Source organism: Nicotiana attenuata, unplaced genomic scaffold, assembly GCF_001879085.1.
Source record: "Nicotiana attenuata strain UT unplaced genomic scaffold, NIATTr2, whole genome shotgun sequence".
Taxonomy (NCBI): Eukaryota; Viridiplantae; Streptophyta; class Magnoliopsida; order Solanales; family Solanaceae; genus Nicotiana; species Nicotiana attenuata.
The window spans coordinates 82,110-108,986 of NW_017671704.1; the positions used below are offsets into that span (position 1 = coordinate 82,110).

General features: G+C 39.9%; 1 protein-coding gene across 1 annotated transcript; it reads left to right on the forward strand.

The window, feature by feature from the left end:
- The first annotated feature begins 21,513 nt into the window (after window positions 1-21,513).
- LOC109209774 (glucan endo-1,3-beta-glucosidase 5-like) lies at window positions 21,514-24,561 on the forward strand. Its single transcript, XM_019373109.1, has 2 exons — window positions 21,514-22,426; window positions 23,339-24,561. Exons 1-2 carry the CDS (start codon window positions 22,083-22,085, stop codon window positions 24,456-24,458), a joined length of 1,464 nt encoding a protein of 487 aa, XP_019228654.1. The 5' UTR covers window positions 21,514-22,082; the 3' UTR covers window positions 24,459-24,561.
- Window positions 24,562-26,877: the final 2,316 nt, after the last annotated feature.

Consider the following 26,877-nt stretch of genomic DNA (forward strand, 5'->3'; position numbering starts at 1 on the left):
ACATTATGTGCCGGGTCCCAACATGTGACCAACGCTCTGATGATGTCTCCCCGAGGCACAATCTCTAACAAACCGGTAAGCCCTTTCAAATATTTTTTGAACTCATCTTGCCCTTCTCCTCCTAAGTCGTTCCACCACTGACACAACTCCAAAGGGATTTTATGCATGATTGAAAAAGGTTCATTTTGAGTCGTGCTCATCCTGCACATTTATTAAGGTGATTTAATCAATTATTTGACCTAACAATGAAAAATGACACTAGTTTTTGTTCAAATTAACAAATGACCGATTTTGCAAGTACGGCCTTTCAGCACTTCGGGGAGAAGATTTTAAGGCTGTGCCTGTTAACCGTTGAAACTGACTCAAGGTGGCTGTTCTTGCAAAAACAGCCTTCCGGCGCCCTTTTTTTGGGACATTCGGCTTATTTTAAACAAGAATGGCGGCACCCGACTTATTTATGACGAAAATTAAAATTTGACATTTTTTGGCTACTTTTGCAAAAAGGGGGGTTGGACCCGATGAGGGTTGCCTACGTATCTCACATCCGGTGAGAATCAAACCTGCGTAGTTCGGTCAAATAACACTAACTATTGTCGAAAACTAAACTCTTTTTGTTTTTTTGTTTTTTTTTGTTGGCAAATACACTATTTCTTAAAGCAAGACTCTTTTTTTTATTTTTTTCTTTTTCAGTGGCAAATAAACAAACTAATTTGAAAATAGAACTCTTTTTGTTTTTCTTTTCCATTGGTAACGAAACAAACTAAAAAAACAACTAGTTTTCTTCTTTTCTTTCATTTTCTCAAAAATCCGGCAGCATTTCGGCACTACTTGGACATTGGTAATTAACTCTCTTTTTCTCTTTTTTTTGTTTTTTGTTTCAATTTTTCCCAAATACTCCAAAGCCGGTCAGCATGCAAATCCGAGACACATAAGTGCAACACGTAATATGCATCAGGATGGTCTTTTTCATGTCAGGTTACCTGTCCTAGACGGACCCAACCCCTGTGTTGAGTCCCCTACGGCAAATGCACGTGATGCAAATAAGCGTTCCTACTAGGGATCCGGCATGAAGTCAAGTTATTCTAGGTTCAAAACCTGGGTATGTGTTCTAGACTGTGTACCCGAGCGGACAACTCGAGTCGAGGAGGGGGCTAAGTACCGGGGACCCGCGAGATCGTCCGGCTTAGTAACTTGTCCGGCCTCTTTCTTATTTCAAGGTATGACACTAACAGAATAGGGAGTCTCAACCAGTAAGCACATCCCCGGAGGTGAGAAGAGAAGGGTTCCGGCACAGTTTATATATACAGTTCACATAATATCAAAGCGGTAAACATTTAGCACATTTAGCATGAAGCATGTAGGAGAATCAGATAAAGCCAAACATAACAATTATTCTAAGCTCGAATTCTTACACTCTGAACCGAAGTTCTGGGTTTGTGTCCCCAGCAGAGTCGCCAGAGCTGTCACACCTCCTTTTCACTACACCCGCAAGGGCGTAAAGGAGTTTTTCCACTTAAAGGACAATCAGAACGGGATTTATTATTAAGATTCAGAGTCGCCACTTGGGAGATTAATGGTGTCCCAAGTCACCAGTTTAGAATCCCAAACCGAGGAAATTATGACTCTGTTAACAGTCCGCGAACCAAAAATCCGGGTAAGGAATTCTGTTAACCCGGGAGAATGTGTTAGGCATTCCCGGGTTCCGTGGTTCTAGCACGGTCGCTCAACTGTCATATTTGGCTTATTTATTTGATTTTAGTACATGTTTTTGGGATTTATGTGTTTAGCTTTGAACCGCTTTTATTATTATTGTTTATTTTAAGAGAATTGCAACGTCATGAAAACACGTCTCGAACCACGTCACATAAATGCACCCGTGGTTTTTGACACATTTCGACTTCGTTGAGATTTGGATTTGGGTCACATAAATGTGCACCCGTATTTAGGAATGTAAAATTATTTAAAGTGCGTGCCTAAAGAGACTATCGCGTTATTATCTTTGGGGAAGGCCGTGAAATTCGCTAAATGGCTCATCCTGAAGTCTAGGTATTTTGTATCAGCATTTATCGAGGGCCTCGCAATTTGTTTGTTTATTTAACGAGGCTCATCTCGTTTTATTAAAGGGCAAACCTAAAGCAATCTATAATTTTCTGTTTTTATTTGTCTCTAAATAAAAAAAAAAGGTCCTAATTAATTTTGTCACTGGACTAATTGGTAATTTCGCACTACAGTCCAGCCACTGGGCTCCATGATAAGCCCAGTGAAAACAATTAAAAATCAGATACACACTGCGAATCAGCCAAAACAAACCCTGGCCCAGGCCCAAACGAGAAAGGAGCCGAAATTGGCCTGAGCTGTGCAGCACTTGCTCTGAGGCCCAACGCTTGGGGCTAGGCTGTCAAGCCTTGTCCTTACACTAAATAGAATTCCAATTCTAAAAGTATAAACCTGATTCAATGTAACTACTACTAAAATTGACTGGCCAGACACGTTAATTCGAGGCAACAACAAACATGAATTGGAAAACAAATGATTTTCATATTTGATGATCACACAACCTGCCTGTGATCAGAATTTCGGATATATAGCATACTAGTTCAACTTTAAATTCCTTATTATTACTAATTTATTAGGGTGCTGATTCGTATATATGAGAATTGAACTTGCAAACAAACAGTGATGCTGGACGAATAGAGACTATTCTAGTTAATCTAGCATGGAATTATTATACTTATTACTCAACTAAACTCATATGCATTGCTAAAGGCACGAACACGCCTAATAGTTCAAACAAACACGTTCATGCCCAGCAGCACATCATTTTAGTACAGTCCAATACAAATTGAAAATTCAATCAGTCCAATTGACCTACTACAAATAACTAACACGATGAACCTGTCCAAACACATCCTAAAGTTAACTGTGATGCAGATGACTAATACAACAATTAAATTTCAAGGAAGATCAAGCAAACAAGCTGCAGTTCCATTTCATTTGAAGAATTACACCAATCAGTTCCAAGTGTGTGTACCTGGAATTCAAATAGAAATGAAGTAGAAGAAGTCAGCTAAGGCAGTAAATCGAGCAACAACAATGATAAGTGATGTTCAACAGCGTTGAATAACANATTCGAAAAAGTTGAAAGTGATCTAAGAACAAGCAATGAAACAGTAACTTTTTTTCTTGAGTTTTGGTTTTTTTTTTCTATTGTTAATTTTTTGGTTTTTCTTTGGAGAAAGCTAAGATCTAAGAGAAGTTTGGATCTGAATTTGAATTTCAGATCTGTGGAACTTGAAGATATTTTTTGGGGGGAAAATTTAGAGCTCCAAAAACTTGTCCATGAAGCAAAGAAGACTGCCTTTTTATAGGAAAAAATGAGGGAAACTTCCAGATTTTCAGTTTTAGCTTTTAGTCCCTCAATTATTAACTTGTTGGTCAAGTTAGACCCATTATTTAGTTTTAAACCCCTTACTAGAAGCTTCTGGAGGTTTCAGGTTCAATTATTAAAATATTTTCCTAAACTGAAACCCTGAATTACCCTTGATTTAATCCAAAATTACCAAACCTATGTTTACTAACCACCAGTCTCTTTTTACCTGGTTAGAATCTAACCATAGTTAAACTAACTATTCTAATTTCAGCTATAACCAAGTCAACATAAACTAAACCGAACAAACTAATTAAAGCTAAATACCAAACTGAAGAAGTACTAATTGTAATAATAAGGAAATACTAACGATCAGATTAAGACTAAACAAAGCCTAAACAAAATCGATTAAGGACTTATCAAAATAAATTATCAAAGAATTAAGCTAATAATCAGAAATTTGAACCGATTAGAAACAAGCAATCAGAACCTAACACATAATCAAAATCAGAACAGAATTGGCAAAAATCAAAACGAAAAACTAACCTAGACACTAAAGCCACAGCATCAATTCAAACAAGAAATGATTGAACAAAGAAGAACTAAACTCAAAGCACTTGAATAAAACTATACCTAAACCAATGACAAAATTGCAAAACAGTTTCATGTTATCAACTAATCATGGAGCAATAGCAAGTATGGAATTATTTTAAAACAACACGAAAAAAATAAAAAAAACAGAAACAAAATCGAAGAAAACTCACTGATATGATCCTAGGGTTATGCCACCTGGTCGATTCAAAATTTGACCAACCCCGGCGAGATTTGAGAGCTTCTAATGACAGATTTGACATGAGGGAAGTGAGAAAGGGCCTTGGTGCAAATTTGGGGGTTGTCCGACGAACTAGGGTTTTGGGTCCGAGATTCGATTTAATATTCGAACGATTCTGGTGAGATTTAAGGTACAGGGCTTGGGGGGTTTGATGTAGGATATTAAGGCGGTTCCATGGTGTAATTTTGGTACAATTTGGGTTACGTTGGGTCTTGGCCGGAATATTTTGATTTAATATTTGAGATGATTGGACGGGATTCGAGAGAAACGGGTGATGGATTCGTAAAGGGGGGGAGAAGGAGAACCAGGGGTGTAATTTTTGTGGCATTTGGAGGTTCTCCGCCGCCTTGGGCGATTTCCGGCGGCAGAGTTAGGGCGGAAGAGTGGCGGAGATAGGGTGGGGAAAGGCGGCGTTATGCCGGCGGCTAGGGTTTGTATTAGGGTGAGGTTTGAGGAGAGATGGTGGGGGGGGGGGGGGGGGTAGGGAAGCCCTTCAGACACTTTTATATGTAGTAACCCCCACTTGAGAGCCGTTGGATCGAATAACCTAGACGGCTAGGATTGGGTTGCCCTAGAACGACACCGTTTGGTTGGTCTTTGAACCGGATTGGGTCGGGGATTTGGGCTGGACGGGGTATGTCTGGTTTGGGCCAGATGTTAAAATGGCCCAATTCATGGGTCTCTACTAAGGCCACCTTTGTTATTTGTTTTCTTTTATTTTTTTTGTTTTATTTTCATTTTGTATTATTATTTTTTTTTCTGATTTTATTAAATGCTAAATTGACATTAAAAGTATATTTCCTAATTTCCAACTACACTAACTCCTAATTTGAATGCAAGCTAAGATAAATTAAAACTATAAATGCAAAAAGAACCATTTTTGTTATTCTCTTTATTTAAAAAAAAACACATTAACTGCTAATTAATCCTAGAATGTGAGATTAAATCCTAAACAAATGCCAAGTGTATTTTTATATTTTCATATGAATTAAAATGCACAAATAACATGCAAACAGTTAGCAGAAAATATCACAAAAATTCCCAAAATTGCAAAATAATGAAAGAAATCATTTTGTTTGAATTTTTGGAAATAATTCATATAGGGCAAAAATCACGTGCTCACAATAATAAATTGTATGCTAAGTTTTCTAAGTGTGAGTTCTGGTTGAAGTCCGTAGCATTGTTTGGGCACATTGTATCCGATGGAGGTATAAAGGTAGACACTCAGAAGATTGAGGCTGTGAAATCCTGGCCTAGACCTAGCTTTATACGCTTAGCAGGATATTACCGGAGGTTCGTAGAGGGTTTTTCTTCTCTTTCAGCACCATTAACGAGGGTGACGCAGAAAGCGACTATGTTTCAGTGGACAGAGGCGTGTGAGCAGAGTTCCAAGAGCCTAAGAACAGGTTGACCTCAACGCCAGTTCTATCACTTCCAAAAGGTCCAGATGGTTATGCCATGTATTGTAATGCCTCAGGTGTCGGGTTAGGATGTGTCCTGATGCAACATGGGAAAGTAATTGTGTATGCTTCACAGCAGTTAAAGAAGCATGAGAGGAATTATCCGACCCACGACCTCGAATTAGCTGCGGTTGTCCATGCACTTAAGATATGGCGGCATTATTTATATGGTGTTCATGTTGATGTGTTCACAAATCATAAAAGCCTGCAATATATCTTCAAGCAAAAAGAGTTGAATTTGTGACAAAGGCGATGGCTTGAGTTATTGAAAGATTTCGATGTTAGCATTCTCTACCATCTAGGGAAAGCTAATGTTGTAGCATATGCCTTAAGTCGTCGATCTATGGGTAGCTTAGCACACGTTGAGGCCGATAAAAGACAATTAACCAGAGAGATTCATCAATTGGCTTATTTGGGGGTTCGGTTAGTAGACTCTGGCAATGGAGGAGTTATACTCCAAAATACTGCAAAATCATCTCTCATAATTGAAGTAAAGGAGAGGCAGTACGAGGACCTAGAGTTAGTCGAGTTGAGAGAGTGGGTTCCCAAATTGAAGAAGCCGTTGTTAGAACTCAAACGAGATGGGGTTCTCAGATACAAGGGTCGTTTGTGTGTTCCAGATGTAGTAGGGCTACAAGATATGATTATGTCAGAGGCACATTATTCATGGTATTCGATTCACCCTGGGTCGACAAAGATGTATCATGACATTAAGGATGTATATTGGTGGAACGATATGAAGAAGAACATTGCTAAGTATGTCGCTCAATGCCCTAGTTGCCAGCAGGTGAAAATAGAGCACTAGAAGCTCGGAGGGTTAATGTAGACTATAAAGATCCCGACATGGAAATGGGAGGCGATAAACATGGACTTTTATCTCATGTTTACCTCGTTTTCATTGCAAATTCGATTCCATATGGGTGATAGTCGATAGACTCACGAAATCGGCTCATTTCCTACCGGTCCGATCTACATATACAACAGAAAATTATGCAAAGTTATATATTAAAGAGATAGTGCGACTACACGGAGTGCCAATATCTATTATATCTGACCGTGGCGCCCAGTTTATAGCACATTTTTGGAGCTCTTTCAGAAAGGTCTAGGGGCTCAGGTGAATCTCAGCACAACTTTTCATCCACAAACTGATGGACAAGCCGAGTGCATAATTCAGATGCTCGAGGATATGTTACGAGCATGTGTTCTGGATTTTAAAAGAAGTTGGGAGGAACATCTACCTCTTATTGAGTTTTCATATAATAACAGTTACCACTCCAGTATCTAGATGGCTCTGTACGAGGCTTTGTATGGGCGTAGGTGCAGATCTCCCATAGGGTGGTTTGATGTTGGAGAATCTGGGTTACATGGGCCAGACCTGGTTGAGCAGGCCATAGAAAAGTAAATCTTATCCGAGAGTGACTGTTGACAGCTCAGAGTCGGCAGAAATCATATTCTGACGTGCGGCGACAAGATTTAGAGTTCATGGTTGATGACTGGGTATTCTTAAAGGTGTCTCCTATGAAAGGTGTAATGAGGTTTGGAAAGAAAGGCAAACTTAGCCCACGGTATATTGGGCCTTATAGGATCATTCGGAGAGTGGGCCGAGTAGCTTATGAGTTAGAATTGCCCTCGGAATTGGAGTCTGCCCATCCGGTTTTTCACGTATCTATGTTACGGAAGTGCATTGCCGATCCTACCCGAGTGGTGCCACGGATGATGTACAGATTACAGAGGACTTGTCATACGAGGAAATTTCGGTTGCCATCCTAGACCGACAAACCCGCAAGCTGCGGAATAAGGAGGTAGCCTCCGTAAAAGTACTTTGGAGGAACAACAATGTGGAAGAAATGACTTGGGAGGCCGAGGAAAACATGAAGTTTAGATATCCCTACCTATTTCCTCCTCCAGAAAAGGGTCCGACTGAGACATCATAATCATAAGGTACGTATATAAATTCTTGTGATGGTTATTGTCGTTGGTCATGTGAGGCCATTGTCGTTATTGATAATTGCGGTAAGGTGTGGCGTTGGATTATTAAGCTTCTACAAGGAGAGTTGGTAGTAGTGTTGTTACAAAGGCGACCCTGCCAAGTTATATGGATCACGGGGAGTTGAACATTCGAGGACGAATGTTTCTAAGGGGGGAAGGATGTTACATCTCGCGTTTTCGTACTTTAAAAATTTGTTTTCAACTGACATAGACTCGGGGATGAGATTATCTTAACGTTAACGTACTTACGCTATTTATAACAAGCGATAAATAAGTGTTATGAAGGATAAAGAGGTACACGTATTAAAGAAAACGAGTTTCGCTGAAAGTGGCCAAATTGGAATAAAATATGGGTCGAGCGATAATACTCGATAATTATGAACTAGTACCATGTAAGGTACCATATCACCACGGTAGTATAATATATGAAGTATATATGCAGTATTTTAAAAATAAATAGAATTTTAAGTAATTTGTGGTAATTTTTAAATTATGCGGGTAATTGATTAATTATCGGGTAATAGAACATTACCCGGTTAACTAATTGGATAAATAATTAATAATTAACCCCCCCCCCCCCCGGCAAGGAGCCACAAAGAATAGACAATGACTAAGTAGTCATTATTCTAGGTGGCTACATGTAAATCACTTGACAGTAACTTAAGGTTAAAGTCTTAGAACGACTTAGAAAAGTCTTATCCAAGAATCTGCCTTAGCTTCATTTAAAAAGCCTTTAGCTTCATTTCATTACTTTGGTTTTGAAATCAAGCACTAGGAAACAGAAGCTTCAAAAAGTTGGAACAAAGATTAAAAATTTAAATCCATTCTTGGTTCAAAATCGTTCAAGGCAGAACAAATTCGTCAAGAAATTCAGGTGTAATTTCGTTCACATTTTGCAGAAGTAGATTCGTTCAAATAATTTCAGGGATAGATATGTTAAGGCTAAGCTTTTCCTTCGTTTTAGCATGATATCGTAATTACACAAGTTTGATAACGACGCATAAAGAGAAATTCGTATCCCGGAAATTACGTATATTTTGCATGTCTCGCAAATTACATATATTTTCCTAGTTTTGTAAGTTACCAATTTCTTCTCATCGGGACTGCACATTCAGTTGAGTATTTCCTTCTTCAGGTCAAAAGAGCAGAGAGTTTGCATATATACAATATTAAAAGTATTTTCATTACCATCGAGCTATAATCGATGGGCAGGCCTCTATTGGGCAACCTCTGATCAGATGGTAAGATATATACCGAGCCTACTGTGGCCGAGCACCTATGAGCAAGCCCAGTTGGTCGAGATACAGAGACTAGTATGGCCGAGCGCCTATGAGTGAGCCTACTACAGTAGAGCAGTTATATATATATATACCGAGCCTTATAGACATATCCTGTCGGTTAGTGCAGTATGTTGGGCTTGTGGGCCCTGTACGTATATTTTGTTGGCCTGTCAGTTGTAGTAATTATGACGGCCTTGCCAGCCCAGCTTTATGTTGACATTAGTCAGTGTCGGTCTCCATTTAGGTTTATATTTTACATAGCACATTATCTTGTAATGTGGCCCATAGCAAAAGTATGACATTACATGTTCAAAGTCTCTTAGTCGCAAGTGATACGCAAGAATAGATGAGGCACTAGGTGCCGGTCTCGCCCCTGGGTTCGGAGCATGGCAAATACAACAAGACCATCGATCCTAGTGAACATATCACTACGTACACATGCGGTATAAAGGGAAATGACTTAGAAGACGATGAGATCGAGTCCGTTTTGTTGAAAAAATTTGGGGAAACTCTCTCAAATGTAGCAATGATTTGGTATCACAACTTGCTACCGAATTCCATCGATTCATTTTCCATGTTAGCAGATTCATTTGTGAAATCTCACACCGGGGCCATAAAGGTCGCAACGAGGAAATCGGACGTTTTCATGATAAGACAAAGGGATAACGAAATGCTGAGGGAGTTCATGTCCCGATTTCAAATGAAACATATAGAGTTACCATCGGTCTCCGATGATTGGGCTGTTCAAGCTTTCACCCAGGGGTTAAACGAGCGGAGTTCGATAGCATCACGATAGTTGAAGCAAAATCTGATTGAATATCCAGCTGTAACTTGGGCAAATGTGCACAATCGATATCGATCGAAGATCAGGATCGAGGACGACCAGTTAGGAGCCCCTTCGGTTCAGTTCATCCAAACAAGTTAGCAGTTAAAGCCCCGAGGGATACTGATAGGGAACTGAGGTCGAACAGGGAACGATATCAACCATATAGCGCAGACCAAAGGAACAATGGCTGGGATGCAATACATCCTGGAACGATCGGAGAAACGATTGAGGGCGAAATTCTCGGGGACTTATGAGAAAAAGTAGTTTTTATAAGCAAGCCGATCTCGTGGAGGCACCTCGATAATCAGAGTATAACTTTAGCATCGACGCATCTGGCATTGTATCAGCAATCGAAGAATCAAGGATACTAGGTGGACCAAACCCATACAAACTGATCCTTCCCAAAGAAACCCAAATTTGATGTGCAAGTATCATGGAACGCATGGTCACAAGACCGAGGATTGCAGGCAATTGAGGGAGGAGGTGGACCGTATTTTCAACGAGGGCCATCTTCCAGAGTTCCTTAGTGATCGAGCTAAGAATCATTTCAGAGACAGAGACGCCAACAGGAAGAACCACATCATGTCATTCATATGATCATTGGAGGGGTCGATATTCTACAAGGGCCCGTGTTCAAGCGCACCAAGGTATCGATTACCAGGGAGAAACGGACCCGGGATTATGTGCCCGAGGTTCCTTATCATTCAACGATGAAGAAGCGGAAGGCATTTCTCAACCACACAATGACGCTCTGGTAATTTCTATCTTGTTAAACAAAGTTCAATTTAAGCGTGTTTTAGTGGATCCAAGTAGCTCGGCAAACATCATCAAATCGAGGGTCGTGGAGCAGCTTGGCCTGCAAAACCAAATTGTGCCCGCAGCTCAGGTCTTAAACGACTTCAACATGGCTAGTGAAACAACTAAAGGGGAGATTACTCTACTAGTGTACATGGCTGGAACCATTCAAGATACCAAATTCCACGTGATCAAGGGTGACATGAGATACAATGCCCTACTCGGAAGGCCATGGGTTCACAACATGAGGGCGGTTCCTTCAACTCTCCACCAAATGATGAAATTCCCGATATCTGACGGTGTGAAAACGGTGTTCGGGGAGCAGTATGCGGCAAATGAAATGTTTGCAGTTGATGAGGTGATACTAGTGTCGACTTTATCAACTTCGGAGAGGTCTAGCATCAAAGGCAAACAAAAAACTAAATAGCAAACACAGCCACCAGCCTCGATCGAATCGGGAAAGTAGGAGGAAAAAGAAGAGGAGGAGGATTTTCTGACTCCTCGAACCTTTATTGTTCCCGAAGACTCTGACGCTACCAAATCAACTGTCGAGAAGCTGGAACAGGTTATATTGATCGAGCATCTACCTGAAAAGGTATACTTGGGAATGGGATTAACCCCCTAGCTCAGGAAAAAACTTATTAAATTTCTTATCGATAATACAAATTATTTTGCTTGGTCCCATTTAGACATGACAGGGATTCCATCGGAGATAACAACACATCGGCTAAGCCTCGACCCCAGGTTCAAACCGGTCATACAAAAAAGAAGGCCCCAGTCCGAGGTAAAACATGCATTCATAAAGGACGAGGTAACTAAAGTTCTCAAAATAGGGTCCATTAGGGAGGTAAAATACCCCGAATGTTTAGCCAATGTAGTCATAGTCCCTAAAAAGGGAATAAACTTAGAATGTGTGTGGATTACAAGGATTTGAACAAGGCATGCCCTAAAGACTCTTTTCCACTGCCAAAAATTGATAACATGATCGATGCCACGGCCGGCCACGAGATCCTTACCTTTCTCGATTCCTATTCCGGGTACAATCAAATTCAGATGAACTTGGAGGACCGGGATAAGACCTCATTTATCACCAAGTATGGAACATATTGTTACAATGTAATGCCCTTCGGACTAAAAAATGCAGGAGCTACTTACCAATGCCTAGTAAATAAGATGTTCGAAGAACAAGTTGGTAAGTCAATGGAAGTTTACATTGATGAATGATAGTTAAGTCCATGCGCGCAGAGGACCATTTGGCTCATTTGCAGGCAACGTTCGAGATTTTGAGGAAATATAACATGAAACTCAACCCCGAGAAATGTTCTTTCGGAGTCGGCTCGGGCAAGTTCCTAGGCTTCATGGTGTCAAATAGAAAGATTGAGATCAACCCCGACAAAATCAAGTCCATCGAAGACATCACCGTCGTGGATAGTGTAAAAGTCGTACAAAGGCTAACCGGGCGGATAGCAGACTTCGTGGCTGATTTTACGCCAACCCTCGTACCTGAAGTGGAAAAGGAACTTCTGCTAAAATCAGGTACATCATCGGGGGTATGGACCCTCTTCACGGATGGTGCCTTGAATGTGAAATGGTCCGGAATTGGCATTGTTTTGAAGCCTCCCACAGGTAGCACAATCAGACAATCTATCAAAACTTCTAGGTTGACTAACAATGAGGCCGAGTATGAGGCCATGATTGCAGGTCTCGATCTAGCTAAAAGCTTGGGGGCAGAAGTCATCGAAGCCAAGTGTGACTCTTTATTGGTGGTGAACCAAGTAAACAAGAGCTTCGAAGTTCGAGATGATAGAATGCAAAGGTATTTGGACAAGCTACAAGTAACATTGCACCGCTTCAAGGAGTGGACTCTAGACCATGTGCCTCGAGAACAAAATAGTGAGGCCAACGCACTTGCATATTTGGTGTCATCAGTCGAAGAAGACGATATTATCTCGGGGAGTGTCGTCCAGCTAATAAGATCTGTGGTTGAGGAGGGTCATGCCGAGATAAACTCTACAAGCTTGACCTGGGATTGGAGGAATAAATATATTGAATATCTAAAGAATGGAAAGATCCTAACGGACCCTAAAGAGTTAAGAGCCCTATGAGCCAAAGTCGCCCGATTCACATTAGATGAAGATGGAACGTTGTACAGGAGGACTTTCGATGGACCATTGGCGGTATGCTTAGGGACGGGGGACACCGATTATGCTTTACGAGAAGTCCACGAAGGCACTTGTGGGAACCACTCCGGTGCTGATTCTTTGATTCACAAAATCATCAGAGCAGGATACTCTAGGATAGCATGGAAAAAGACACCAAGGAGTTTGTTCGAAAATGTGATAAATGCCAAAGGTTTGCACCGATGATCCATCAACCCGGAGAACAACTTCACTCAGTCCTATCCCCGTGGCCATTCATGAAATGCGGGATGGATATTATCGGACCTCTACCAACGGCCCTAAGTAAGGCTAAATTTTTTTGTTTATGACTGACTACTTTTCTAAATGGGTGGAAGCACAGGCCTTCGAGAAGGTCAGAGAAAAAGAAGTCTAGACATCATCTGGGATCACATCGTGTGACGATTTTGGATACGTGCTGAAATCATATACGACAACGGAAAGCAATTCATCGGCAGCAAGGTAACGAAGTTCCTTGAAGAACACAAGATAAATAAGATCTTATCGATGCCATATCACCCAAGCGCAAACGGATAGGTCGAGTCGGCGAACAAGACCATTATCCAAAACATAAAGAAGAGGTTGAGCGACGCTGAGGGGAAATGGAGAGAAGTCCTACCCGAAGTCCTTTGGGCGTATCGAACGACATCAAAGTCCAGCATGAGGGCAACCCCGTTCTCCTTAGTATATGGCTCCAAGGATTTAATCCCAGTTAAGGTCAGGGAACCTAGCGCCAGATTTTGGCATGCAACGGAGGAAGAAAATCAGGAGGCTATGAATACTAGCCTCGAGTTATTGGATGAAAAACGAGAAGCTGCACTTGTTCGGATGGATCACAGAAGCAAAGAATTAAGAGATATTACAATAGAAGGACCAACCTTAGCTACTTCGGAATAGGGGACTTTGTTCTAAGGAAAGTCACCCTAAATACTCGAGACCCAAATGAAGGGAAACTAGGCTCGAATTGGGAAGGACCATATTGATTCATTGGTAACATCAGAAAGGGATCTTACAAACTTGGCACGATGGAAGGCGAACAATTGCAGAACAAATTGGACCGTGTCACTGCTCAAACGATATTATTGCTGAGGTATGGCGTTTTCCCTTTTCCATTTGTATTCAATACTAACTTATTGTAGGTGTTCGATCAAGGCGTCGAGGAAACTATTTAACACGAAGATCTTAGGTTTTAAAGCACGTGTTGCACTCTTTTTCCCTTAGTCCGATTTTTATCACAAATGGGTTTTTCCGGTGAGATTTTTAACGAGGCAACAACTATGTGCTACCTAAGGAGAATTCAACAGTATCCAAGGCTTCTTTTCAATCAACCTCGAATACTGGGGGGCATCACCCTAACCCTCGGAGGTTATATTTTCAAGAAAAATACTTCACGCCAAAGAGGGTCTTAATAGGAAAACTTTGTAATGGCCAAACTGTCGGATGAACCGTGTCCATAAAGAATAGTCGAGTCCTGATGGAAAAACATATACGCATGTATGAATTATTCAAAGAAGTATTCTTTCTATATCAAACACTTTGTGCCTCAAAGAAATTTGCTATTATACGAGTTTCATACTTGTGATTCTGTGAGAAATGGCTCAAGGGCAAAAATGAAAATACACCTCGAATACTCGGGGAATACCATTGACAGTCAACACATTCGAGTTATCTAAACTCGGATTCATAAGACCTCAAAGAGGCACCCCTCGACGTAAAGGCCAAGTCCATCATACTCGGGGACTTACATTTCGTACAAGTTCGAAATGTTATCGGAAACAAGTCCAAGAGGCATACCCAAAGGCTGCGGACGAAATAACGTGGCTCGAAGACGTTCGAATCCCGCAATAAAAATAGGCCTTCGAATTCTCTGAAAATCGGTTAATAAAGGCTACCCTCGGCAATATAATCAAAGTGCTTCGATAAAATCAACCCTCGAAGAACCTTAAGAGGTATCGAGTTATTCAAATACAAACTTGTGCTAAGGCACAAGAAACAAAAGGGTTCAGATCGATACTAAACCCTCAAATAACCCAATAGGTAGAAAACTGCATGCTAAGGCATAAAGAAATTTTTACTAAGTCTTTAAGCTAAAAAGGGGAAATAATAGCCATCTCTTGGAGTCCATAACAGCTCGATCCAAAAGAGCCTAAGGGCCAATACAATTAGGGTTTGAGAGCTTGTTCTCACCCGATCCGAACCCAAGGGTTCGAAATCCCGATCCCAAATAAGTAATAACTTGACTATCTCTCGGGGACTCAATATTATCCATCACAAGCCCTTAAGGGTCTTTGCCCCAGAAGTTCGAACCTTATTCAAACTCGACAAATTCAAGGAAACCATCCAAGACAGAATCTCGAACACACCGTTCAAAGAATGAAATTATTGCAATAATTTCGTAAGGCAAGAAACTTTGAGAAGACATTCAAGGAAATTGTTTCTTTTATACTTGAAAAAGGATATGTACAAGAGACCAACAAAAGGTCTTACAAAAAGAAAAGTACAAAAAGAGAAAGAAAATTCCTATTTATGCTCGGGGCTGGTTTCTCCCTTGGGAGCAGCTTCCTCTTCGGGCCCCTCTTCATTATCGGACCCGCCTTGGCTGCCTTCATTATCATCGTTGGAGGAGGAGGAGACAAGAAATCTGGCATCAGCTTCGAGCGCCTTCGCTTCAGCTATCTCTTTAGTGAGGTCGAAACCTCGAGCATGGGTTTCTTCAAGTGTCTCCCTCCGAGATTGGCACTTGGCCAATTCATTACTCCATTTTTCCCGGTCGAAAACTTCCCTTAGCTCCATTTGAGTAGCCTCAGCAACCCTTAAGTACACGGCAGTGGTTTTATCAGTCATGGCCTTCGTCTTCTCGACCTCAGCCCTAGCCTCAGCAACCCCATCCCCGGCTTCAGCAAGTTTGACCTCGAGTTTGTCGATCCTTTTAGCCTGGGCCGAATTTTTCTCTTTAGCACCCCGAAGCTGGGTCTCAGCCGATGCCAGTTTGGCTAAAGCAACCTCCTTCTCTGCAGTAAGGTGATCCTTATTTTCCTTCCAACGGTAGCAGTCGTCCTTAACCTGATCGACCTCCCTTCAAAGCTGCCCGATCATCTCTAGTTTTTGCTGCACCTAAGACACTAAAGTGTTAGCCTCCATAGTAAGGTCGAGTAGATCATACTCTTTCAAAATGACATTTACCTGCTTGTCTAGCCCGGCCTCATTTTTACGAGCCTTGACCAAGTCTTCCCGAAGGTCCTTGAGTTCCTCCTCCTTCTGACTGCAAAGGAGCTTCAGGGTCTTCCCTTCATCCGAGGCCTTCTGGAGCTCGGCGTCGCATTGGCTCAGATCGGCCTTGAATTTAGCAAGATCCTACACAGAAAAAAGGATATCAGTTAGAGTGAGGAGAAGAAGAAGAAAAAGAAAGTTGCAACATCTAGGAGTTGATGCTTACTCGAATAAAAAGGCGTTGAGCCTCTTCAAAGAGGGTAGATGCGTCATTAAGCTCGACGGAATCATCGACCCCGGTAAAGCAATCCCGGAAAAGATCTTCTTCAGTAGGGACTCCACCTAGGTCAGGCATGTGCAAGTCCCGAGCCTCTCTTATGGCCTCATCGGAGTAAGACGATAGGGAGGGAGAATGACCTAATGTCATTGCTCGGGGCGTTCTGTTTAGTGCTAAGGATTTTTGAACCTGCCCCCTCAAGTGTGCTTGTTGATGGCTGAGGAACAATCTTGACCTCGGGCGATTCTGGGGCTTTAGCTGCATCTTTCATCGGATCCTCCTCACCACGAGGCAGGGTCTTCGGTTTGAAAGACTTGGCAGCTTCGACCGCCTTCCTGGCTTGGGCTACCAGCACCGAGCCCTCGCCCTCGTCTTCTTCCTCATTGTCAAACTAGTGGACTGAGTCTATGTTCATGTGAATGACATTCCTCCTATGTCTCCGAGTAGGAGCCCTTTTATCTTGGGGGTCTTCGGGCTTCGAAACCATTTTCCTCTTATTATCTTTCCCAGATTTTGGAATCGGGGACTCGATCTCTTTCCCAGAAGGGGTCGGCCTCATTTCGGAGAAATCTCTAATGCTTGCATAAATAAAAATTAGGTATGAGAAAAGAAATGTCTCCGATAAAGAGGAAAGCGTCAAAAACTAACAAGAAGAACTTACCGTGGTGCTTGGCTTCCCATCTGCCCCTCGCCAAATCACGCCAACGGCGTTCGTCATATGAGGAGGTCGATGCTAGTTTTCGGACCCAGTCTTCGAGTTCGAGGACCACATGAGGCATCCAAGTGACTGCTGCAAAAAAAGTTGAACGCATCATGCAATGCAAAAACATAATACAGAAAATTACTGGGGAAACAACTTCACTTACGGTCGGGGATTCACTCTTATGGGAACGACATTTTCTCCTCAAGGATGATATCACGGGTCCTCACTCGAATGAACCGGCTCATCCAGCCCAGATCTTTATCCTCGACGTTGCTAGCAAAGAAGGACTTGGTCGACTAGAGTTGGAGCTTGATCAACCCTCAAAAAAGCTGAGGCTAGTACAATCGGATAAAATTACTGAGGGTGAACTCGAGCCCCTCGGCCTTGCCGGAGAAATAGCGAAACATGATCACTATGCGCCAGAAAAAGGGGTGGATCTGGCCGAGGGAGACTTGATATCTTTTGCAGAAGTCGATCACGATTGGATCGAGGGGACCCAGTGTGAAGGGGTATGTGTAAACACTTAGGAACCCCTCCACATGAGTGGTGATACTCTCCTCGGGGGTGGGGATCTGTACCACAACCTCATCCCCCCAGCCACATTCCTTTTTCATGGCCTCGAGGTGCTTCTCCGTTATCGAACAGATATACCTCGACGCATGCTCACATCGGCCAGGAACGACGGGGGGATTTTCAACTTTGAAGTCTTTATTTATGATGCAGGCGTCGGGAACGATCTCGTGAAAGGCTGGCGCTTTGTCACCAGCCGGACGTGAAGAAGAGGCGGAAGTTTATTCCTTTTGGGGAATAGTTTTGGAAGTTTTTGCGATTGATTTAGGTTAAAGGAAGCGGAAAGAGATGGAGTTTGATATTTTTTTTACACTAAAGGGGCGGAGCAGCAAGTAACAAAGGAGAGAGATGAAGAGAAGGAGAGATCAGAGAAATAGCAAGATGGAAGTAAAGTCCTTAATTCAAATAAGGAGCCTTGTATTTATAGGTAAGCGATGACGGTTCAGCGGGCGCTAGTGGCAGACCACTACTCGCACGCATTTAATGTTTTGGGGAAGCAAACCGACGGGGCATTTTGATCACCTCGAGCGCTTACATCACGGGAATGACATCATCATTAGGGGATCCGAAAAATCGAAGCTCAAATCGTTTCTTATCATCTTATTCTAAGATACACGGGTACTATCTATATACGGTCAAAATCAGGCATGCCCGATTAGGTGGGCTCGAGGAATCGCTTCAAGAATAAGTCCGAAATAGACTGGGCTCGAGCTCGATACCGGAGTTCGAGGCTTGAAGATCGAAGTGCTCGATGGACATCGAGGCCGAATATAACCAGCCTCGAGATAATACCGTTATGATTTTGTAACATAAAAGGCAAGATTCCCGTAACAGCCCTAAGATCAAGGCGTAAATTCCGTAATGAATTTGTACGGATTTGTACTAGGTGGTTAGACAGCTGTCCCAATAAGATTCCCTACTAAAAATAGAAATGTACCTTGTTAAGGACTCCTTTATTATATAAAGGGGGGCCCATTCAGTTGTAACATCATCAATCATTGGAAAAGGAATATACATTCTTCACTTTCTTGCTTATCACTCATCAGAATTGGTTTTCAGCTTTATTATTCTTACTGACCTACCTCGAGGCCAGCTTAGCTCGAGGTCGAGACTGGCTTGCACACTGGTTTGATTCAACTTATTTCTTTAATTTATACATTTGATTCCTTGATTATCAGTTGTTATTGGACTAAATTACATATCTTTAAGACCTCAATACAAATTTAATTGCTACTCAGATTTTAGGGTAAACAATATTACTAGAAAATGCTATCTTGTTTACTTGTGCAACATATAGTTTTTCTTCGACTAAAACGGCCCAAAGATATTCTTAACATTGTGTGATATAGTCCGCTTTGGGTCAAGCCCGCACGATTTTTCCCACAAGGCATTACACCATTAAACGATTCCTACACCTTATCTGTAGGCTCCTAATCTTTTCAGCTACCAATATGCGGTTTTGTTCGCACACCCAACAGTTTGGTGGCATTATATTCTTAACAAACACTGATTTTTTGTTTGTCCTTTTAGCGTTTAGGGTGCTAAGACGTTCGATTGATTCGTTCCTCATGGTATCTTTTTATTTTTTTAGTTTTATACTTATATTAGTGTCTGGACCTTTTTGTTCTAAAGTTCTTCAGCGATTTTCTATTCGTTTTTCTTTAATCTTAATTTATTTTCCATAACTTATTTATCATCATGTTGTCTTATTTTATAACTTGGCCTAAACCTCATGCTGCAGTAGATAAAATGTCTTTCTTACGCCCTAACATTTTGAAACGAACTAACTCTCAATTTCGTATAACGTTTAAAGTTAGGATACTCAGTATTGAACTTCGAAAAATTAAAAGAAAAATGAATTTCCCTTGTAAGGTGGGTATTGAAGAAAAAAAAAAGTTGCTCTTAAATTACAGATTAGGAGCAAAGAAACTTTTACCAGAAAGGGGTCATTAATTAAAGTGTACGAAAAAGAAGTCACCATTGCGGGTGTATAAAATAAAGAATTTAATAATCAAAAGGTTAACGTTGATGCGTATTTGATATTTTGATTACTGTTTATAATTAGAATTTGTCCATTATAGGTTGAAATTAAATTTGTACCTCAAGGTGATAATTAGCATCTCAAATCTCCCATTTACTTTCAACTAATTTATTAGACTTTCTTTGAATATAGAATTTTGAAACGACTATTAGAACCTCAATTTGAACATTTTGTAATATCAGTGAAATCTGAAGGATGTTATCGAAAACTTGGAACTTACCTTTTTCTCTTGAAATTGGATATACTTCTTGTAAGAAGAAAAAAACCACATATTAAGATATGAAAATCTATTTGAAAGTTGCTTAAGTGGATCAACTTTAGGGTTCAATTCCTATCCGTTGGCAATCACCATAGTGTACTTTAAATTCACAAGTACAAATACTCGTAATAATGCATGCAGACGATTCCCTTTTCCAAAAAATATCCAATTCGGATTAGCTCGTTTTGATCATAGTGGAGTTTCGAGTAGTACTACACTTCTAATTTAAAAAGTGGCAAAACAACTAAGAAGATCACATAGCTAAATGGTGACAACTTGTTCTATGATTCATTGAAGATATAGATTTTCAAGAAGAAGGGAAACTCAAATTAGACTTGGAAAAAGCGAACATTACTATATACAAATAGATACAAGATAAAAAGTTGATGATGTTTGATTAAGATGAAAAAAGGTAAATTTTTGGCTTCATCATATACTACTATAACATTATACAAACTATTTTTTTTTTTTTTTTTTGGTAGAAGTGTAACTATATTATTTTGATCTACTAGTACTATTCTTCTTCCTGAATGGTAGTGAATATGCATATTTTATTATAGAATTATTAGGTCTCACACCTAATCTTTCTTCCAAGTAAGTATACCTAAGTCTCATGTAAAAGTGAAAAGCGTCAAGGAATGACTAAAAAGCCACTTGTGTTGTACCATTCGGGACCTCGTGCAGTCATGCACACACTTGTTTATGCTCTTTCTTCTCCATCATCAATCATTCAAACACCCAAGATACTTTTAACTTTTATCTCTTTCTTAACTACATTTAAATGTGAATTTAATATGACTATCTTTTTGTTCTATTTTAATGTCCTTATGCAATTAATACTAAGAAAATATTTCTTTCCAAAAGAGAAAAAGAAAAGAAACAATATTGTTGCATAAGAAATGTTGGTCGAATAATTGAGGTCACACTTTAATATTATATGCAAGTAATATGTTTTAGAATTTTCCAATTATTAGTAACTAAAAAAAGAAAGACGTACAACTTTGACCAGTTGGTCGACAATATAAATTTCCATCTTGTTGGTGAGGTTTCAATTTCTAACCTTGTAATCCTCTCATGTATCTAAGTGCACACACATTTTGTTGAACATGCATGGTGGCTGCACATTTACAATTTTGGTAATAAAAAAATATAATTTAAGAGGAAAATATTGATCCTAAGAAAAGTAAGATTGAGCGTCCTATTTGTGTTTGTACAATAATACACGTTGAAGTTCCTGTTGTAAAATCTAAGTATTCCATTGAGGCGGCTTATATATAATAGGTAAATTCAATTTAGAAAAGAGAAAATATTAATGCAGTGTAGTCTCAATCTTAAATTGAATCACTTTTCACCTAGAGTTAAAAAGTGAATATACGAGGGTTCACTAGTTATGCTTTGATCTTTGTTAAAATAATTTTTGGTAAAGATCCCAACCAAATATGTAGATAAATCTTGTGAAATAATAAAGCAATTATTGAGCGGCAAAATGGTAAAAGTAGACCCCATTTTACTTTTTGCATAATTGAATATAAAATTCAAGAAACAAAACAATTTAATGATTGTGGAAATAAAAGCGGACAATTATTTTTCCACAAACTAAAAAGCAAAAGCACACATTGATCAAGTGCATGCAGTCACCATAGTTTAGTAATCTTTAGAAAATGAATATTCTTAACTCAATTTTAGTTTTGTTTCCTTTAATCTTGCACTATATATGGCATAAACTTCAGTTGATGGTAGATCATCTTGACTTTATATATATCCAAGAAAATTTAGGTCACTTTCACATATGTAGCTATCATCTTCACCTTTCTCTTCTTCTATGACAACTACATGTGGCTCATACACAGAACTCTAGAATTCCCTACTCCTTTTTATTGTTAAATTTCCTTTGCTTAACAAGCTTGGTTTTCTTCCTTGGGGTGTAAAGTTGTAAGCTTTTGAACAACTCCTTTTTCTTTTTTTCACTGTTTTCATTTCATAATATGCTTTCTTGCCTCCTCTGTTTTGGTATCTTTTTTAGCTTCTTCTTCAAATGATCTTTTCCAATTCAGAAATTGAACTCCTCTTTTACAACCCTTTTTCTTTTCCTTGTCAAGCACAGTATGAATTCTTGAATTCCAAATCTCCTGAGGCTCTCTTGAACTAGTTGGGGTTTGTAAATTTCTCTTCTTTTCTTGTTATTGGTAAGTTTTCAGCCTCTTGAATTCCAGTTCTTGGAGACCCTTTTGGATTCGGATCATGGTTTTTTTGGAATGAAATAAGTATTGGTTTTGGTTCATTTCTTGTTTCGATCATGGGAATTATAGGGATGAAAGATGGTATTTGGATATGTATGATTTTGGGGTTTATGGTATTAGGAAAAGTGTATGGAATTGGAGCAAACTGGGGAACACAAGCAACACATCCATTGCCACCAAACATAGTAGTGAAGCTGCTCAAGGACAATGGAATTCAGAAAGTGAAGCTGTTTGATGCAGATTCAGATATCTTTAAAGCACTCAGTGGGTCTGGAATTGAAGTCATGGTTGGTATCCCAAATGAAATGCTTTATAGTTTAGCTAACAGTTTGGGTGCTGCTGAGAAATGGGTTGAGAAGAATATCTCTTCATTTGTCTCTTCCAACAGTGTTGATATCAAGTGAGTTTCTTCTTATTATTCTTGGGCTTTTTAGTTATTTTTACTCATGGTACAAAATATATTTACACAATAATTATATGATAAGCTTTAATTATTAATGTGGTAAAAATTATAACTAATCTTATCACACTCTATCAGTGTAAATAAGTTAACTCCTCAACCTTGACTAAAAGATTATTATTGTAATTTGGAAGTTGGATTAGTTAGATTTTGCAATTTGTCTGAAATTGACAAGAATTTAGTACGTAGGTAACTTTCTCAAACAGGCAAATAAGGTAGGTAGTTGTCACTTTTCTGATAGATTTGATAAGTAAATTTATACTATATCTTTACCGATTTGTTCTTTTCTAGTTACACTTATAGTTAAATTATTCGTTTGAGACTTGTAGATATCGACTTAATTGCTTTAAAAGAATTGCATTTGGCTTATATACTTTTTCTTGATTTTCAACTTTTTTGTACAGTAGTATTATTTACGATTAGTTAACTCTACATAAAGGGAATCCTGGGAGAGCCGCTGACTCCAATTATTGTTCATGTATTGATCTATACTAGATCGGACCAACTGGCTTTCACACCTCGTCTACATTCTTAACAGAGCCGTCTTAGCTTCTCATTTGTCAATGTCAAGCATACTTGATCCGAGTATGATAATATTTACTAAATCTGACTGCCATGTTGAAAGAAGTATACAAACAGAGAGACCTCTAAGCAACTTTGACTTTTCCTTTGAGAGATTTCAACCTAGCTTGTTTAATTTTGGTAGAATTACGCGGGACAGTTTGTATCTAGTCTATCTAATGCTAATTGTAGCCAAACTACGAAGAGGTTCGCTCAAACACTAGTCTCCTGATATACCAATACCTGAGCTTTTTCCCTTCAGTTTTGCTAAATAAGGTTATTTCTGTCCAGATATGTTGCAGTTGGAAATGAACCATTTCTATCTCAGTTTAATGGAACATTTCTGTCAACAACATTCCCAGCTCTTCAAAACATCCAGGCAGCCCTGATAAAAGCCGGTCTTGGCAATCGGGTGAAAGTAACTATTCCTCTCAATGCTGATGTATACGAGAGTTCAAGTGAAAAACCTTCAACAGGTGACTTCAGGCAAGATATTCGTGATCTCATGGTGAACATTGTCAAGTTCTTGAATGACAATGGTGGTGCATTTACTGTCAATATCTATCCTTTTATAAGTCTCTACAATGATCCCAACTTTCCTGCTGACTATGCTTTCTTCGACGGATACTCAAATGCCATCGATGACAATGGGAAAATTTACAACAACGTTTTCGACGCAAACCACGATACCCTGCTTTGGGCCTTGCAGAAAAATGGATACCCAAATATGTCAATCATAATAGGGGAAATCGGATGGCCAACAGATGGAGACAATAATGCAAACTTAAAGGCTGCCCAGAGATTCAACCAAGGATTCATGACTCACATTTCAGGTGGAAAGGGGACTCCAATGAGACCTGGCCCTATAGATGCTTACCTGTTCAGCCTGATCGACGAGGACGCGAAAAGCATCCAGCCTGGTAACTTTGAACGCCATTGGGGAATATTTTACTTCGATGGTACGCCTAAATACAATCTTTCCCTGGGTGCAAACAATGGAGGTTTAGTACCAGCAAATGGTGTTCGATACCTGGCTCGCCAGTGGTGCGTGCTGTCACCCTCGGCTAGTCTTGATGATCCACAGCTAGCTGATAGTGTGGGCTATGCATGTTCACATGCTGATTGCACCAGCCTCGGGCATGGGATATCATGTGCGGATCTGGATACTCGTGGTAACATTTCATATGCATTCAACAGTTACTATCAGGAAAATGACCAGCTAGCTACTGCCTGCAAGTTTCCGAACCTTTCCATGGTCACAAACACAGATCCATCACCACCGGGTGGAACCTGTAAATTCAAAATAATGATCCAAGCGAGTAGTCCTAAAAGCCATAAGAGTAATGCGTTTACTTCTAAGCCTGTCAATGTGATGCTTTTGGTTATGGTTTCTTTGTTGAGTGTTTTGTAGAATTTCTTGAGTTATTTATATATTCCTGTCAGTTTGTGTTGAAATTGCCATCATATATTTGTTCTTAAACCTACTTAAACTTGGGGTTAATTTCACCGATGGTCATTCAACTATCTTTCAATTTCGCTAAAGTCACTCAACTATTTTTTATCTTTATCATTGTCACTTAAAAGTCATTTTGACTCAAACTCTTACCATAAATATGACATGGCATAAAATTTAATTAAAAAATCTAAAAATAAATGCCACATAAGCTTAAATGAACCATATCCACTTTAGATCTATTTCCCCCATAATATGATTTGACCCATTACCCAAATGGGTTTCAATAGGGGAAAAACCGCACACCCCTAATAAAATTAAGTCTGTAACAATCTCTCAGAGGAAACCGCGGCTTTCACAAAGTGTAAACCTGTTGATTTCCTTAGCAGACAGGTTTTTAACATTTTCATAATGCAAAACGATATATCCTACTAAGTACTAATCCTAATGTGAAGATGGAATGATAAAAGTAGTTGTATGAGTGTTTTCTTGACTAAAAATCTAATGCTTCTTTCCCTTTTCATCTTCTTTCTCCCTCGTACTTGAAGCACTTGTAATTCGGTCTGAGCATTACATAGCATAACAGTAATTCATAATTACGAAGTACAAGACATAAGGAAATTAAACTTCTTATGGTCAACATTGGAGACAAATCATGAATTGTCACTCTAACTCTTAAAATACTATTTCGGATGAATGGTGAGTTGCGTCGCTCTTTGATCTGCATTATAGCGCTTAGGAGCTCTCTCTTTTATGGCAGAGATGTCGCCATACCAAGAACATCAAGGGACGTCAAGCCTTTTTTGAAATTGGAATTTTATTGCACCACACTACTTGTTAGCTTTAGATTTTAATTATGACAAATATAAAATAGGTCTAAGAATACACATCAGACTTGCAGATACTCAAATAAAATATCAAGAAGTACTAAAAAATCAGGACGAGCAAAAGGAAAAGGAATAGATTTGCATCTGCGGACCAAAACGAAATAAGGAAGGAAAATCAAATCATACGTGAAAAAATACCTGTCAGCAAGCACAGAAGGAAAGAAATCAATCAAAGCAATTCGAACAAAGAAAGAAGATGTATACTTAGTAAAGGAATCACATATTGGAATCATTTATGGGAAGAAGACAAATCAGGCGGAACCACGGAAGTAAAGAATATTGTATAGGGTCAAATTTGACCGTCAACATCTCTACGCCAATGGGTACGCCCAATGAGTAAACGTCAACTAACGTAAGGGTACGACTTGCGCGTGGGAACAAAAGCGACATCGTTTAAGGCTCAGTGTCTTCACTAGGAAAACGTTACCTATTTTTGTATCTTTTTGATTATTTCGAGGGAGGTCTCCTACTATATAAGGGAGACCTTCACATTGTAAAAGGGGCATTCTGATATAATATAACTCTCTCATTTTCTCTTACTCTCTCTCTATCTCTATCTCTAACGAATACTTTCTCTTGAGTTCATATTATCATTTTACACTATTAGATCTACAACAACAACTTTATTTTTCATCTCTAGGTCTATTATATTTGATTACGATTTACCCTTTCCTACTTTTGATTGTTTTTAAGCTTGCAAAGTACGTCGATAACTTTTGAGCGAAACAATTTGGCGCCGTCTGTGGGGATTTCGAGAATCAAAATCATAGTATCCACCTAGAGAGCAACCAACTACCATTCACTACACCACACGAAAACAAAAGATGGCTAAAAATAACACCAGAATGAAAGCGATAGTGGGTGTTACAGCCAATCTCCTTGATCCTCTCAACGAGGCCGGTGACGAGGGCATTTTGAATGCAATCCCTAGCATCACGCCAGGTGCAGAGATCTCATCTTCCCCATCCGAAGATCTGACGATCTTGAATGAAAAAGGAGCTTCCACATCTGCGGCTAAGGAAGCACCCCTGGTGGTCAAGAAGCTACTAGAAGAATGGCTAACAAGCACTCTGAGTGGCTTGGTTGAGAAGTCACCGCAAAGTAACATCATGTGTATACCAACGTTAGGTACCACTGCTGCCGTGGGTGAACCTGAAGCTGCACGAGCAAATAACAAACCCATCGAGGCACAAACCAACGACGGCACGCTAACAGCCATCCTAAAGAAGATGGAAGAAATGGAGAATGAAAACAAGGCACTCCACGACCAAATGAAAGAACATCAGGAGAGGGTAGACAAGATCCCCGGTGCTCCCAAGTTGCTACCAAAACGCGACGTGGGGAGGTCCGTGGAACAACCATACGCTGAAGAAGCTGCCCCTCACCCTATCCCAAAAACCTTCAAGATGCCACCCTACTTGAGGGTATATGACGGAACCACAGATCCCGAGGATCATTTGATCCACTATGTCACTGTTGTAAAGGGAAAC

Bases quoted from the DNA above. Each gene is read 5' to 3' on its own strand.
- LOC109209774 (XM_019373109.1), top strand. From the start codon at position 22,083: ATGGGAATTATAGGGATGAAAGATGGTATTTGGATATGTATGATTTTG. The intron at 22,427-23,338 runs GTGAGTTTCTTC...ATTTCTGTCCAG, and splicing joins TCCAACAGTGTTGATATCAA to ATATGTTGCAGTTGGAAATG.